At 45.6% G+C, this 16,854-nt stretch overlaps 1 protein-coding gene across 1 annotated transcript in view; it reads right to left on the bottom strand.

Moving 5' to 3' along the window:
* Positions 1-16,854, bottom strand: part of SLC5A1 (solute carrier family 5 member 1) — a 145,299-nt gene that overhangs the window by 61,402 nt on the left and 67,043 nt on the right. The window contains exon 2 of the mRNA XM_032395102.1: positions 5,290-5,361. Coding sequence (XP_032250993.1) covers positions 5,290-5,358 — 69 coding nt within the window. The 5' untranslated portion in view covers positions 5,359-5,361. The remainder of the gene's footprint in view (positions 1-5,289; positions 5,362-16,854) is intronic.

The raw sequence follows: 16,854 nt of genomic DNA, 5'->3' as shown, positions 1-16,854 counted from the left end.
GTTTTACTGGAACACAGTCATGCCCATCCATTTATGCATTGTCCATGGCTAATTTCATGCTACAAAAACAGAGTTGAATAGTTGTGACAGAGATCATATAGCCTACAAAGCCAAAATATTTACTATCAGGCCCATTATAGAGAACATTTGTCAACCCTCGCCCTACATCACTGTGATATACTCCTCTCTGATGATTCTCTAATAATAAAAGAAGGAAATAACTGTGGCTATTGAGAGGCATTCAATTTTCAAAATCCTCTTTGGCAATAGACTGGCTAGCATGCCCACACCCATTCTTGTTTCCTCCTCTGTGGTGTGGACTCTTAAACATTTAGCACTGAAAGAGACTTTGAGATCCTCAATCTGACTGTCTCCCATTACAGAGGAGACTCTGAGACTCAGAGAAGTTAATGATTTGCCTGATGTCACAAAGCTGGGACAAGCCAAGTCCTTTCATTCGTTGTGAGGTTCCCATGCCCCCTGGAATGCTTATTTCTGCATTGAAGGAGGTTGTTGAAGGGTTTATTCAACCCCATTATAACCCACTGCTCCCTTGGAGCTGACTTGGGTAAGTATAACCAAACCCTCTTCCGAAACAAGAATTCTCCATTGGGCTGTGTATCTGAGGCCCAGCCTCTCTGAGTAATTTCTGCTACCACTATACAAGGAGTGGGGAATTTCCCCTTCAATGCTCACTTTCCTTCTTCCCCATCTCCCACATCCCCAAATAACCATTACAACATAGCACACAGGCAGCTGTTTGTTAAAGCTGTCAACCACAGAAGGGAATCCTGGGCCACCAACCAGCCCAAAGTTACAAAAGGTATAGCTTCATGGTTTCATATTACTCAGTTGGCTTGGCTTGCTCATGTGTGACTCAGGTTTCTAGAGGCCTTCCTGCCTGGCCCCCTGTGTAAGCTGTCTTTTCTTGTAACCCAGCCCTGGAGTCCTTGCTCTTCCTCTTCAATTGTCCCTCACTTCTATTCCCAGGCCAAGGCACAAATGATTTCTCTCTTTCAGCCTTATTAACTTTTTAGGAATAGGGTCTTTTCCCAGAGCTCCTAAATCTTCACCTGTTACAGGTCATAACTGCTCCTTTCAGCCTCCTAAGCCCCCAGGAATGCCCCCAACTGACCTCTCTGTTCAATCTCTTTTCAGACTTTGCAAGATACAATTTCCTCCTACTTTTTTGTGGGTGACTACCCAAGACCCCCTGGCCTCTGGTGTATTAATCCAAGGTCCTCCTTTCCTAAAATAACCTAAGAACTCTTTTCCCAAAGTTTCTCTGGTTGCTCACTCCTGCTACATACAGCACAAAGCAACATGGCTAACAGCAGATGGAGGGGGCAAAGTGTCCCAGTAGAGGGTTTCTGACAGAGATGTGAGCTCCAGAAAGCCTGTTAGCGCTGTGATGTTCTTCTTGGGCTTGCAATTTTGAGAACTGATATTACAGTTCTGAACTTCCAGACCTGACAGAGAGGATTGAATTGACTTTGAATTTTAATACAAAGAGAAATCTAGATGCATAGGTTTAATATAGTTTGAATTCTTTTTCAATTTTAGAGGGAAAGTACTTAGATTCGCATCTTCTCCTTTAACTCCTTCTTTCAAGCATGTATTGCAGTAGTACTTTAAAACCATTTTAAATTTTAGAATAAAAATTATTATTCCTCTAAATTAACAGACTTTAAATTTTTTTTTTTAGATTTTATTTATTTATTTGACAGAGAGAGACACAGCGAGAGAGGGAACACAAGCAGGGGGAGTGGGAGAGGGAGAAGCAGGCTTCCCACTGAGCAAGGAGCCCGATGCGGGGCTCGATCCCAGGACCCTGGGACCATGACCCGAGAGGAAGGCAGACGCTTAACGACTGAGCCACCCAGGCGCCCTAACAGTCTTTAAATTTTATAAATTAGCAGAGCCTTGTTCTCAAACAAATTCTTAGCAGATTCCCCTTATATAAAATAAATAAAAGTCAGTTTGCTGGGAAGGAGGAGGAGGGCAGCCTTTGAGATATTTCTGCAGTGAACATATCTTCAAACACACTATTTTAGAATATAACCATACTTTATTGAATCTAAGACACCAACTACTGTTAAGACATACCATGTAGCACCAAGAAAGAAAAAGCATTGCCACTTAAGCTATGGCATGCCACTGATTGATTATAATACACAAGCCAATCTCAGAGATGTTAAAATGCGGTCATTGTGTAGCTTGGATTGATGATTTATAGTAGTATAAATAAATATAAATATAAATCATGTTCATTTATTCTCATGGTCGATCTGAAAGTTAAATTTAAGTGAAGCAACAACACTAGTTTCACATACGTGCTAGTTCTCATTTATTGGGCACTAAGTGCTCTGCCCCAGACAAATGCCAACTGGAAGGTTGCCTTTACACTCCTGACCTTCCTTCCATTTCTTAATATTCTCATTTACTGAGTACTTGCCAAGTGCTGAGTGGAGTACATGGATTATCTCATTTAATCCTGATGAGAACACTCCAGAATAGGCACTATTCTCCTACTTTATAGAGGTAGAAATTGAAGCTCAGGGAAGTTCAGTGACTTGGCCAAAGTCATACAACTAGTAAATGTAGCAGATCAGATATGATGACTTCAAAGCTCATGCTTGTTCTACTATAGAATTTTTTAGAATTAAAGCATTCTCAAAGTTGAGAGGGACTTAGAAGTCATTGCTCCTCCAACCAAGAATCCCTCTGTCCAGCACCCCTAACAGATGATGTTTTCAGTGTATCTGACCAGATAGCTAAGAGTCTACCCAAACCAGTAATTATTAAAGCATCCGGGAAGCTTTTTTAAAATGCAAATTCCTGGGCCTCTCTTCCAAGGTTTTTTTTTTTATTTAATAGGTCTGAAGTGAGGCCTAGATATCTATATCTTTGGAAAGCACACCCAGATAATTCTGATACATGGGCAAGTTTGTAAACCATTAATGTAATCTCACAAAGCCTTAGATGGAAACCACTGTTGGAAGAAGAAGTTGAATTTCAGCCTCATCAAGGAAGTAGTGACTTCTGTACAAAAGAAGAATGATGCCACACTTCTCTGTTGGTTAGAATAATCTAACACTGAAACATGAGTAAGGAAAACAACACCCACAGGAAACCCCACTTGAACCATTGAATCCTACATGCTTTGGGTAAGGCTAATTCCTTTCACCAACCAAATCTCCGCCCAGACCCACTCCTGGGTGCTATCAGGAAGAAAGACATCATTGCTAGTTAAGATGTGATGTGTTCCCAGGCCAAGCCCAAAATGCATATTTCCTAAGGATGGTTCTGCCCCATTCTCAGCCCCTCCCACTCTCATTGGCTTCTCCATGACCAAGGATTAGAAGCTGATGTCTTACTCCTAATAAATCAGCCCTAGAAATTTTATATAAAGAGATATGAGAGGGCGCCTGGGTGGCTCAGTTGGTTAAGCGACTGCCTTCGGCTCAGGTCATGATCCTGGAGACCCGGGATCGAGTCCCGCATCGGCCTCCCTGCTTGGCAGGGAGTCTGCTTCTCCCTCCGACCCTCCCCCCTCTCATGCTCTCTCTCTCATTCTCTCTCTCTCAAATAAATAAATAAAATCTTTAAAAAAAAAAAAAAAAAGAGATATGAGAGTTTCCTGTCACAGTGGGGGGAGGGAAGAAAAAGGAGGCCTGGATGCAAACTAAGGGCAGCTGAGTACTTGGCAGGTATACTGCAGGGAGCCTTGAAGCATTAGATGGGGTGGGGGTGCACTGCTTTCAAAATAACTAAAGTAAACTTCCTATCCAACTCTCTAATTCAGCAAATCTCAATCCACTAAGATTTCATCCAGCATTGGCTCTGAAATCTGTACAGCACACTGCCCAATAGAACTTTCTATGATGATAGAAACATTCTAGATCTGTACAGTTTAATCTGGCAGACATATCCACATGTCGCTATTAAGCACTTGGAATATGGCTAGTATGACTGAGGAGAGAAATTTTTTATTTTATTTAATTTTAATTTCAATTTAAATAGCCCATGTGATTAGTGGCTACCATACTGGACAGTGCAGTTCTAGAGGGACTACCCTAGCCTTGTCTTGGACTTTGTGATCAGAGCTTCCTATTCAACACCAGCTTTTAGGAAAGCACCAAAGTACAAAGCTTGAGAAGATAAAATATGTCAGGGGGGAGCACCATGAGGGAACCATGATATAAATCAGCATCTGCCCAGTATTCTTAGCCACCTTAGGGATAAGGCAGAAATGACTTCAGGGATAACCCAAGCAAACTGTAAAGATTCCAGTTATTAAAGTCCATCCCAAAACAGCTGATTAAAGGCCAACTGCAGGGTGTTGTGTGATTTCCTTGCAACTCCTCTCAAGCTCTGCATATGACAGTGACAATTTTTACTTTCTTCTCTTCCTCCAATCAACTCACACTCACTTTCTTCTAATTGTTTCTATGCTTCATTACCCACCTCTTTCACCAGCCAGTCTTGCTTATATCTTAAGTCCAAGGAATTGCACAACTTGGCCAATCTGGTCAACCAGTCATTTTGGTGAGAACTCTGAGTTGAGATGGTCACTGGACTGAACTGATAAGCCAGCCAGAGCTCTGTGCTGATAGGATGGAAGGGGCTTCCCAGTTTCTCTTCCATGCATGCACATGTCCTTTGACTGAGATAGTTCTGCCCATGTACAAGTATCAAGAAAAATCTCTCTCAAATATACAAAATACAAAATCCTCCAAGAGATGAAGAAAAGTGTAGGAACAGTAGGGGGCTCCTCCTCCATCTGTTCTATGAGTACTTATTGAGGTTCCCTTGTGTATCAGGCATTTCATTAGGCTCCCAAGGTGGGACAGACAAAGTCTCTCTATCATGGGACTCTTAAGGTAGTAAAAGAGCTATTTATTGAGTTTCCACCCCATAAGAGGTATCCATTTCTCATAACACTCCTGGAAGGTAAATATTACCATCCCCATTTTATACGCACAAAATGGTAGCTCAGATGTGCCCTAGATCACCTCAGTCTGTGTGCTCTTTTTGCTTCTCCACACTGTCCACCTTGTGCAGTCTCTTCCGCCATGTATACCATGAAAGATTCCAAGCACTATTTATTTAAAGGCTATTCCTTTACCACAAGAGATTAAGGGTACCCAGGAGACCTGGTGAGCAGAAGACCCATTATCAGAGATTTAAGGCAGGAAGGTAGAATCAGTGCCTCCCAAAGCCAAGAAGAAAAGGGGCTCCTATGGAGAATATTGTAGTTAAGCAAGTAGTTTTTCAGAGAAAACTTACCGGCCACCATACCATACTTCGTCCTGCCAGGAAGAAGCCTCCAACAGTCCCACGATTACTGGAAAACATAGCCTGAGAAGGAAAGGTCAAAAATGTAATAGTAAACTAGAACAGAGCAACTTTGCCAGCCAAAAGGACACACCTCTCCCACCCCACCCCCATATACTTGCACTTCCTTTTACCCACTTCACGTGCCGAAACACGTCCACTTTCCTTACACCCTTGAAGCTCCTCTATACTTAGATGAAGGAGGCAGGGACCTACATTTGACAGACAAGAAGACTGGAGCTCAGAAGGTTTAAAGAGCTTGCCCTGGTGCTAGCTCTGCAATGAGTTCACAGTATGGCTTCAAGCAAGTCACTCCACCTGGACCTGTTTGTGTGTCTGTTAAATAAGGGGAAATGGAACTTTTTATGCTTTTTTTACAAGCATACTCAAGATGCCTAATGAAATATCATTCTTTTTAAAAACACCATACAGTATGTGAATTATATATCTCAATAACGTTATCAAAACAAAAAAAAGAAGAAAAATGCTTTAGGAATGCATGGTGTTCATACTAAATACATTAAAGATGGAACATTCAAACTCAATTCAAAACTTTCCTCTCCAGGATGTAGGTAGGAGCTTGCTGGAAACATTACTTTTCAACGTACTGTGAGTACTAATGATGATTATTACGAATACAGAGGAAGGAGGGGATTCCTTCTGACTGGGGTGTCAGGAAAGGCACAGAAGGAGCAGCACTTCAGCAAGTCTTGAAGATAGAGTGGGATTGATTAGAGAAAAGAAGGAAAGGACATTTCAGACTGTGGGAACAGCATGAGCGATAACCCAGAGGTAGAACTGCAGCAGTGTGGGGAGGAAGGGAACAGTAAACAGTATTACCTGGTGAACCTGGCTGAGGCATATGAATGAGGAGAGGGGTGAGAAGTGAGGGCAGACCGCAGACCCTCAAATGCCAAGCTAAAAATTATAGGCTTTATTCCATAGGCAGTGGGGAGCCACTGAAGGTTTATGAGGAGAAGAATGACATGCATTTTCAATAAATGACCACCAGCACCCTTGGAATGTTGCCTCTCAACCTTCAGCTTATTCCTGGTCCAGCTCAGGCCCAGGCCTAGTCCTCCAGCTCAAAACTGGGACAGTGTCTCTGCCTGTGGCCTCCTTCCCCCTCCCTCTTTCTTTTTTTTTTTTAATTTAAATTCAATTAGCCAAGGTTTAGAGTACAGCCCTCCCTCTTTCTATGTCAATGGCCTTCCCTTAGCTGATCACTTGCTAATCTCCCTGAAAATATTAATGGCTGATAATGACTTAAGCCTTGTCAAAGGTGTTTGCATTTTCACACATGACCCCTGAGGCCAAAGAGCATCACTGGTCCAAAGGAATTAATCTCAGATGGTTACATTTCAGACACTTAGACTCACCATTTATTCAGCATGTCTACAACAGATAGCATGTTGCTGAGTGCTCAGACTCCAAAGATGGACTGGACTCAGTCCTTTAGGAAGCAGGGTCATTCACACATCCAACAATCAACATAGATTGTTAAGCACACCTGTGTGCCAGGCAGTGCCAGGGAGAACACAGATCTTTCTCCTGGCAGGGTCCTCCCTCCCATAGGACATACTGTTAGGGCTTCCATAGTGGTTTTTCTAGGAATAGCAAAAGGACTAGCAGACCCAAGGAGCAAAGAAGGTAGCTAGGGGCTGAACAGAAATATGTCCCAAGGACTCAGGCTCCAGCAGTTTGCCAGGGAAAGGCCATTCTGAAAGTCACTCTGAAGTCAAAGCAGATTGACATGCCCCAGGTGGTACTGGAGGGACACAAAAAGTGGTTTTGGGGCCCAGACACAACATTTCCAAGTTGGTCTCAGAAATGAAGAGCTTAGAGGAAGAATATGATGGTGGAGACTAGAGTGGGGAACTGGATAATTCAGGAAAGATGTTGGGGATGGATAAAAGACAAGGACAGAGTCTGCGTTGGTGGTATAGTGGTGAGCATAGCTGCCCTCCAAAGACAAGGAGAGGTGTATCTACACCAGGCCTTCTCTTCTCTGGAATGTTCATCCCCTCCTCTCCACAAGCCCAGACCCCGCATACCGATCCTTCAAGGCCCCTCAAATGTGACCTTCCCCATGAAACTTTACCTCACACTCCTCCACAGAAACTTCCTCCTCTACTATGGCCTCCTCCCCTTCCCAAACAAAAATAATCTCTCTCTTCTGTGAATATCTAGAGAACTCCCTCCATACCTCATTCACAGCCCTTACATTTTTTTACTTTGTGTTACCATATTACAACTTTTTCCAGCTTTATTGAGGTATACTGACAAATAAAAATTGTTTATTTTTAAGGGATACAATGTGATATTTTGAAGTACATATTCATTGTCAGGGGCTAGGGGGTGGAGGAAATGGAGAGATGTTGATCAAAAGGTAAAAGGTAGGGGCTCCTGGGTGGCTCAGTTGGTTAAGCCTCCAACTCTTGGTTTTGGCTCAGGTCACGAACTCAGGGTGGTGAGATGGAGCCCCAAGTTGGGCTCCACGCTCAGCGGGGAGTCTGCTCAAGATTCTCTCTCTCCCTCTGCCCCTCCCCTCCGTGTGCTCACACACACGCTCTACCTCTCTCTCTAAAAATAAATAAATCTTTTAAAAAAAAAAAGGTAAAAGGCAAAATTATAAGATGAATAAATTCTGGAGATCTAACTTACATCATGGTGACCATAGTTTAAAATACTGTATTGTATAGTTGGATGAGGCAGCCCTGGAAGAGGGTAAAACAGAACAAAATAATGTTGGAAGAGATGGGATGGTGACAGAGGGACATTAGCTGTGGGTGCCTTTTCTAAGATGAGGAAGCACAATAGGCCAGGATTGCTCTGTCTGGGCAGCCCGGAGATCATGCAAGAGTCAAGATGCCTATCCCCAAACCAAGGCAATTTGATACTCCAGTAGAAAAAAAAGAGGAATGTAAAATGGAAGAAATCCAGCATGTCAAATGATCAGGGTCCAGAAGCACTGACTAATGGGGAGGACTAAATGTAGACAAATATTAGCAGGCTCATTAAGTAGCATTTAACAGGACAAGTGATACTGATTCACAGATATTTAAAAAGTGTAAACACCATAATCAGCAGGACTGGCAGGGGCTAAAATAAGATTGGTTAGGGGAAGAGAGATTATTGGTGATTGTCTGGGAAACAGGCAGTATGGCACAACTAGCAAATGATGGATTCACATCTTGGCTACAGCACTTATAAGCTGGGGAGGGGTGGGGGGAGGAAGGCAGGCAAGGTGTCAAAGCCCCTGGTTCTGTGGAAAACCAAGAGTCAAAAGACCTGAGTTCCAGGAACAATTCCATGTGTTGCAACCTTAGGCAAATCACAACTACATGGGGCTTCAGTTTCCTTCTCGTAAAATGGGGATTAGCATTCCTCCCCTCCTTTTCTTGGGGCTTTTTGTGAAGATGTCCTACCCAGTTGATCCCTTTTGCCCATTTTACAATTCAGGGCCTGGCTCATAGCTTGGAGGACAAATGATTAATAGTATTTAAAAAGACTCCCAGACTCCATAAAGAATTTTCAGGTTCATCTCTGCAGATCCTCACAACAACCTTGGGGAGTCATAAGAATAGATAAGATTGTACCTATTTACACCCAAGTAAACTGAGGCTGAGGTGGGTTTCCCAAGGTCGTAGAGCTAGAACCATGTCAAAGCCAGTAGTAAACTTGAGAATCCTGGCTCCTAGTTGGACACTTCTAGGAAGGTAAGACTATTGGGGAACAGTCAATCACACTGACCCCTTGTGACACCCGGAGAGGCTTTTAGTCACATCTGGTTTCCATAATTACTTAAAACACAAACAAACCAAAAAAATACTTCCTTTTACCTCTAAAAAAAAAAAACCTAAGCTAAACTAAACAAAACTCTGTAGCCATGGAAGGGTTAATGTCCACCCTCCTCCCCGCTAAATCAAGAGTTGAACCACCTGCTGACATCGCAGCCTCCTGGCCCAACATCCCAACCAAAGCCATTGAGAGTGTCTGAAATATGTGCACATTTATACTTTTTTAAGATTTATTTATTTATGAGAGAGAGAGAGAGCGTGCGCATGCACGACTAGGGGGAGGAACAGAGGGAATGAATCCTCAAGCAGACTCCCAGAGTGCAGAGCCCGGAGCCCAGAGTCCAAAGACGGCTCAATTCCACGACCCAAGAGAACATGACCTGCGCCGAAACCAAAAGTCGGTGGCTCAACTGACCGAGCCACCCAGGCGCCCCTGGAATATGTGCACATTTAAAATACCTCATCTTCTAGTTGCTGGGTGTGCCAGGGCCTGTCATGGTAAAATTTCCAAGTTCCAATTTCCAAGGCTGCTAAGAACAAGTTTCTCTGGTTTGGTGTGTCCCCAGTCCCCAAAGGGAGCCACAGGCACTTCCCTCTCCCCAGCACCAGGCCACCCTCCGGTTTTCCTCCTCCTCCTCCACCCAGCTTTGCCAACTCTCACTCATTCCAGCCCCTTGGCCTGCAGATCAGCATTTCCCAGAAGGACCCCGGCAGCATCCCTCCATTTGGGGCTGCCCCGCAGCCCCTGCAGCTGGCAAAGGCTTGTGTCCTCCCTGCTCTAAACTGTTGTGTGTGGTTTTTCTCCCCCATCTAAAACTGTATGACTAAGAAGGGGCAGGATAGTCCTAGCCTCCTTGGGGCTTATCTCCCAAGCCCAGGGATCTTCCCTGCAGCCCCAAGCTGTCCCTCTCCTGCCCCTCACACTGGCCCCCAGCCTCTCCAATTCCCCACCCCCCGACCTCCTTCTCTGCTCACAGGCCAGGGTTATCCTCCGTGGATCCTCCTCGCCAGCTCCCGTCGGCACCCCTCTCCTTTCTGCTCATCCTTGCTTACCCCCCTCACCTCACACTGTGCCCCCGCCCCGAACTCCTCTCAAGCGCTTCCAAGTTATTTTCAACCCGCTCCACAGACCCTTAAGCCCATCGTCCCCTCCTCACAGCTCACCGATGCCCTCGCTCCTCTCTGCACCCCCCTTGTCCCTCCTGGTGGCCCTTGCCCCCTCAGCCCGCGTCTCAGGGCCCCCACATACCCACAGCCCGACAGCCATCACCACGACAAAGTAGATGATGATGACAGAGATGTCGGCCGCATTGCGGATGCGCTCGTGGGCCGCGATGGGTGCGGGAGTGGGGTTGGTCGTGAGGCTCCAGGTGGTACTGTCCATGGCAGCGGCGGCGGCGGCGGCGATGCGTCCCTCCCGCCCAGGCCCCTTGCTCCTTATACGGCCTCCGGGTTAATGATCAGCCCCGGAGAGGCGGGGAGAGGGCACCCGCGAAGTCGCGTCCGGGCAGTGGAGCTCCTGCGCTACGCCGTCGGGGAGCAGCCTTGGACGCAAACCGCACTGAAGGAGGAGCAGACGGAGCTGTTGGCAGAAGGGTGGCGGGCCGGCAGGTAAGGGCTGTTCCGTGAGTGGGGAGGGGCCGGCCAGGGGGTGGTGCCCGTCTAGCACAAAGGCCCGCTGTGCTCCCGCAGCGGGCACCTGGCCGGGCAGCCTGGCCTGCTCTGCCGAGGGGCAGAAGGGTGCGGCTTCATTGAGGAACCAGGCTGCCTGGGGCCAGGGGCTTAGAGGCTTCAGGTCACCTGCCACAGGATCAGTACCAAGCCCTCTGCGGACAGGCTTCTCCATGTGTAAAATGGGTGCAGGACTGTTCCCAGGAATCAGCCAAGTTCTTGGTCTTTGTGGAGAAAAATCTGGGGAAGACCATTTGTCAAATATTGCTGGAAAGAAATTCAGAACAATTGCAGTCTCTTGGCCACAGGGACAGCCACCCACCTACCCACATTTCTGACTGCTCTGCGGTCCCCAGAGCCACTGTTACCCCCACTATAAGGAGGAAGAAAGAGAGACTGGGAGAAGGGATCCCACTGGGAGCTATTTCCTTGCCCTGTGCCTCACCCAGTAATGAGATCTGAGGCAGGTAGGAGGAAAGATACTAGAGAATCCCTTCCATGGAGCTCACCAAGCGCAGACCCTTCCTGGGGACTCAGCCTTCCCATCTGGAAACACATGTCTAAGCCAAAAGTCAGGGCTCAACACAGAGATGGCTGAGAGAGGAGGCCTGACTCACCCAAGGTCACACAGTAAGCCAGTGACAGAGCTGGTCCTGCAGCCTAGGCAAGGGCAAGCCCAGTTCAGAGGAGGGTTGGAGATGCTCTCAGAGGCTGGCGCTGGAGGCCAAAGAGCAGCCACTTTGAAGAGGGGAGGCTTGCTGGGGTGATAAGGTACAGGGAGGGGGATGACCACATAAACCCTGCCAGGACTCTGTTCTGCCTCAGGCCCTCCCTGCCCAGCACTAGACCACCATCCAATGCCCAAAATGCCAGCAACCCATTCCTTTGTACCTCACTGCCTCTGAGGTCCGCTCCCCTTCTCCCTCATCAGCACATGCTCTTCCAATTGAGTCTGCAGTCAGAGAATCATTATTTGGGCAGCATCCATGTAGGTCTTCCCCATTTCCTCCCACCCATTGCCCAGAGCCCATCATAATGCCTGGCCACAGGGAACAGGAATTTCTCTTCTGGAGAACCTGGAAGCAGGGGCTCTTCAACATGGATGCCTTCCAAAACTTCCAGCTCAGCATCAGCCGCAGCTTGGAGCAACTTGCCTTTCATCCATATCCATCTGTTCCCAAATTCAGCAGAGCATTTTCACCTGGCTCTGACCAAGCAGAGCCCCTGCCCTCAGGGAACGTCTAGGCTGGTCTGGAAGTGAGCTCATCCACAGCAAAAGTCTAGCCCTGAACCCCCAGCTGCAGGCAGCCAGCCTATGCCAATCTCCAAAAGTGAAGTCTGGCAATGAGCAAATCTAAAAAGTGAGCAGGAGGAAGGACCTGAAGTAGGAGAGAAAGAGCTGTCCTCTGATCTTCCTCAGACAGCAGAACATGGCCAGAGAAGGAAAGGAATGGCATCTTGGAAGAGACCAGAAAATGTATTCATTCATTCATTCATTCATTCATTCTTGCAACAGAAGAACAGCTTCTATGTGCCAGGTCATGTGTGCCAATGCTGGGGATAGAGCTGTGCACAAGATTCACAGGGTTCTTGCCCTCACAAGGCTTCTAGCCTAATGGGGGAGATAGACCATCATCAAAAATGAGACAAATACCTATAAACTTAGCATTGTGATATGTGCTTTGAAAGAGACATACTAATGTTCCAAATATGTGGCAAAGATTTTGACCTGGGAATGAGGTGGAGTTGGGGGAAGGCCTGGAAAGGTCTGGTTTGAAAAGGGCCATGACACAAAAACAGACATATAGACCAATGGAACAGAATAGAGAGCCCAGATATGGACCCTCAACTCTATGGTCAAATAATCTTCAACAAAGCAGGAAAAAATATGCAATGGGAAAAAGACAGTCTCTTCAATAAATGGTGCTGGGAAAATTGGACAGCCACATGCAGAAGAATGAAACTCGACCATTCTCTAACACCATACACAAAGATAAACTCAAAGTGGATGAAAGACCTCAATGTGAGACAGGAATCCATCAACATCCTAGAGGAGAACATAGGCAATAACCTCTTTGACATCGGCCACAGCAACTTCTTTCAAGATACATCTCCAAAAGCTAGTGAAACAAAAGCAAAAATGAACTTTTGGGACTTCATCAAGATAAAAAGCTTCTGCACAGCAAAGGAAACAGTCAACAAAACAAAGAGGCAACCCACAGAATGGGAGAAGGTATTTGCAAGTAACACTACAGATAAAGGGCTGGTATCCAAGATCTATAAAGAACTTCTCAAACTCAACACCCAAAAAACAAATAATCAAGTCAAAAAGTGGGCAGAAGTCATGAACAGACACTTCTCTGAAGAAGACATACAAATGGCTAACAGACACATGAAAAAATGTTTATCATCATTAGTCATCAGGGAAATTCAAATCAAAACCACATTGAGATACCACCTTACACCAGTTAGAATGGCAAAAAATGACAGGGCAAGAAACAACAAATGTTGGAGAGGTTGTGGAGAAAGGGGAACCCTCTTACACTGTTGGTGGGAATGCAAGTTGGTACAGCCACTTTGGAAAACAGTGTGGAGGTGCCTCAAAAATTAAAAATAGAGCTACCCTATGACCCAGCAATTGCACTCCTGGGTATTTACCCCAAAGACACAGATGTAGTGAAAAGAAGGGCCATATGCACCACAATGTTCATAGCAGCAATGTCCACAATAGCCAAACTGTGGAAAGAGCCGAGATGCCCTTCAACAGATGAATGGATAAAGAAGATGTGGTCCATATATACAATGGAATATTAGCCATCAGAAAGGATGTATACCCAACATTTACATCAACATGGATGGGACTAGAGGAGATTATGCTAAGTGAAATAAGTCAAGCAGAGAAAGTCAATTATCATATGGTTTCACTTATTTGTGGAACATAAAGAATAGCATGGAGGACATTAGGAGAAGGAAGGGAAAAATGAAGGGGGGAAATCGGAGGGAGAGATGAACCATGAGAGACTATGGACTCTGAGAAACAAACTGAGGGTTTTAGAGGGGAGGGCGGTGGAGGGAGGGGTTAGCCCGGTGATGGGTATTAAGGAGGGCACGTACTGCATGGAGCACCGCGTGTTATACGAAAATAATGAATCCTGGATCACCACATCAAAAACTAATGATGTATTGTATGGTGACTAACATAACATAATAAAATAAAATTTAAAAAAAAGGGGGGACCATGAAAGAGGAGTGAGCCAGGTAAGGTGGGAGGGAGGGATGTTCCAGGAGAGGACAAGCTGGGGCTAAAAATAAAAAATAAATAGGGGTGCTTGGGTGGCTCAGTTGGTTAAAATCCCACTCTTGATTTTAGCTCAGGTCGTGATCTCAGAGCTGTCAGATCGAGCCCCACATCGGGCTCCACACTGGCCGTGGAGCTTGCTTAAGATTCTCTCTCTCCCACTCCCTCTGTCCCTCCCCCTCCCTCTAAATAAATAAATAAGCATGTCACCAGCAAGTAACCTCCCCACTACGGGGTGTGGACAGGGGATCTCAAGGATGCCTGAGGCCCTTCTGCAATTTCTGTTCCTCACTGGTCCCCTTTATTTTTTAAAAAGATTTTATTTATTTATTTGACAGAGAGAGAGAGACAGTGAGAGAGGGAACATAAGCAGGGGAAGTGAAAGAGGGAGAAGCAGGCTTCCCACCAAGCAGGGAGCCCAAAGTGGGGCTCGGTCCGAGGACCGTGGGACCACGACCTGAGCCAAAGGCAGACGCCTAATGACTGAGCCACCCAGGTGCCCCATCACTAGTCCCTTTTAAAAGAAAAATTTAACTCAAGAAAACAGCACAGAGATTCCTCAAAAAATTAAAAATAGAATTATTGGGGCACCTGGGTGGCTCAGTCGTTGGGCATCTGCCTTCGGCTCAGGTCATGATCCCAAAGTCCTGGGATCGAGCCCCACATCAGGCTCCCTGCTCTGCGGGAGGCCTGCTTCTCCCTCTCCCACTCCCCCTGCTTGTATTCCCTCTCTCACTGTCCCTCTCTCTCTGTCAAATAAATAAATAAAAATCTTTAAAAATTAAAAAAAAATATGATATGATGCCTTCTCCAGGTTTATAAAAAAAAAAAAAATAGAATTATCATGTGATCCAGAATCCCACTTCTGGGTATATATCCAAAGGAAATGAAATCAGTATCTCAAAGAGATAGCACTCCCATGTTCATTGAAGCATTATTCACAATAATCAAGTTGGAAACAACTTAAAGTGTCCATCAACAGATGAATGGATAAAGGAAATGTGGTATATATACGTACCACACATATGTACATGTATGTATGGTGGAATATTATTCAGCCATAAAAAATAAGGAAATCGTGCCCTTTACAACACTATGGATGAACCTGGAGGACATTATGCTAAGTAAAATAAGCCAGACAGATATGTGCAATCTAAAAAAAGTCAAACTCATAGAACCAGAAAATAGAATGATGGTTACCAGGGGCTAGGGGGTGGGAGAAATGGGGAGATGTTGGGCAAAGGTTACAAACTTAGAGTTATAAGATGAATGAGGTCTGGGATCTAATGTACAGTATGATTACTATAGTAAACGATATTGCATTGTATACTTGAAAGTTGCTAAGGGAGTAGATTTTAAGTGTTTTCACCATAAACACACACACACACACAAGCACACAAAATGGTAACTATGTGAGGCGCTGGATGTGTTTAGTTAACTTAATTGTGGTAATCATAGCACACTGTATGTACATATTAAATCATCACATTGTACACCTTTTGAAAAATCATGCTATACAACCTAGTTTTTAAAGAAAAGAATTATTTCCCCTACACAGATGCTTCCAGGGGAACACAGTATGATGCACCATCTGCCCCCCACAGCTGGCCAGAGCTGCTGGGCCACTGCTAATTAGTAAGGATCCTGTTGGCCTCTCTCCTGTCCTCACTGGTGCCAACCCAAATCAGGGTCTGGTCACAAAAAGGGGTGTTATTACCAGAACCCCAAGAGAAAGAAAAAAGCTGGCCAAAGAGCCAGACTGTGGGGAAGATGAGGCTGATGAGGAAAGATAGACTTAAGAGCAAGATGCAGACCTCACCTGAGTCCACACAGGTTCACAATCTCAGGTCAGATTGGGGTCCTAAGCTTGAAAAACCAGGTGCCCACAGATTCACAGCTAACCCTGAGTGTTGGGAATACGTTATCCAAGTGACTCTGTGGTCATTAAGCTAACATCTACAGTTGGCAGGGGAGGAACCAAGGATTTGGAGTGTAGTGACATCACTGAGTGGGAATTCTCCTGTTTCCTCTCCTCTGTCTCCCTTCCACACTACTCATCTGTGAGGTCCCACAGGAATCCCTACCTGCTTCTACCAGCCCAGGAGCTCTTCCCCAGCAAGCCTCAAATGTGCAGTGTCCACCTCTCACTGGCCACACTGTGCTCCATGTCAAGGAATCCCATGGTGTGATGGCCAGCTCCTGAACTCTTGTCACAGAGTGAAATAAACAGCCCAGGTGCAGAGGCTATGAGTTTGGGAAGTTACCTGGAGAGGGGAAACAACATGACTGGTTTGAATCTTAGCTCAGCCATCAACCAGCAGCAGACCAAGGATAGTTCATTTGACATCTGTGATCCTCCATTTGAACATCTGTAAAATGGCATGGACAAGGACTGTCTTCTGTATTTATGAGGTCCAAATGAGAAGAGGGTGCAAAGGGGCCTCGTTGACAACAAAAAGGCAAAGGTGAGGGACTTAGAGGGCTGCTATGATTTTCTCTCCTTTTTCCTTTTCCTTGTTGGAAGCTCAACTGTGGGAAGCAGACTGCTGATCAGTGTATTAGCTTCCTGTGGCGGCTGTTAACAAATTACCACAAATATGGCAGCTCAAAACAACAGAAATGTATCCTCTCAGGGTTCTGGAAGGCCGAAGTCCAAAATTGGTTTCACTGGGTGAAACCCAGGTTTGAGCAGGGCTGCATTGTTCAGGTTTTAGGAGAGTATCCTTCTCTTCTCTTCCAACTTCTGGT

Source organism: Phoca vitulina, unplaced genomic scaffold, assembly GCF_004348235.1.
Source record: "Phoca vitulina isolate PV1807 unplaced genomic scaffold, GSC_HSeal_1.0 scaffold82, whole genome shotgun sequence".
NCBI lineage: Eukaryota > Metazoa > Chordata > Mammalia > Carnivora > Phocidae > Phoca > Phoca vitulina.
The sequence above is the reverse complement of the archived record's forward strand: the minus strand, read 5'-3'. Positions and strand labels throughout refer to the sequence as shown.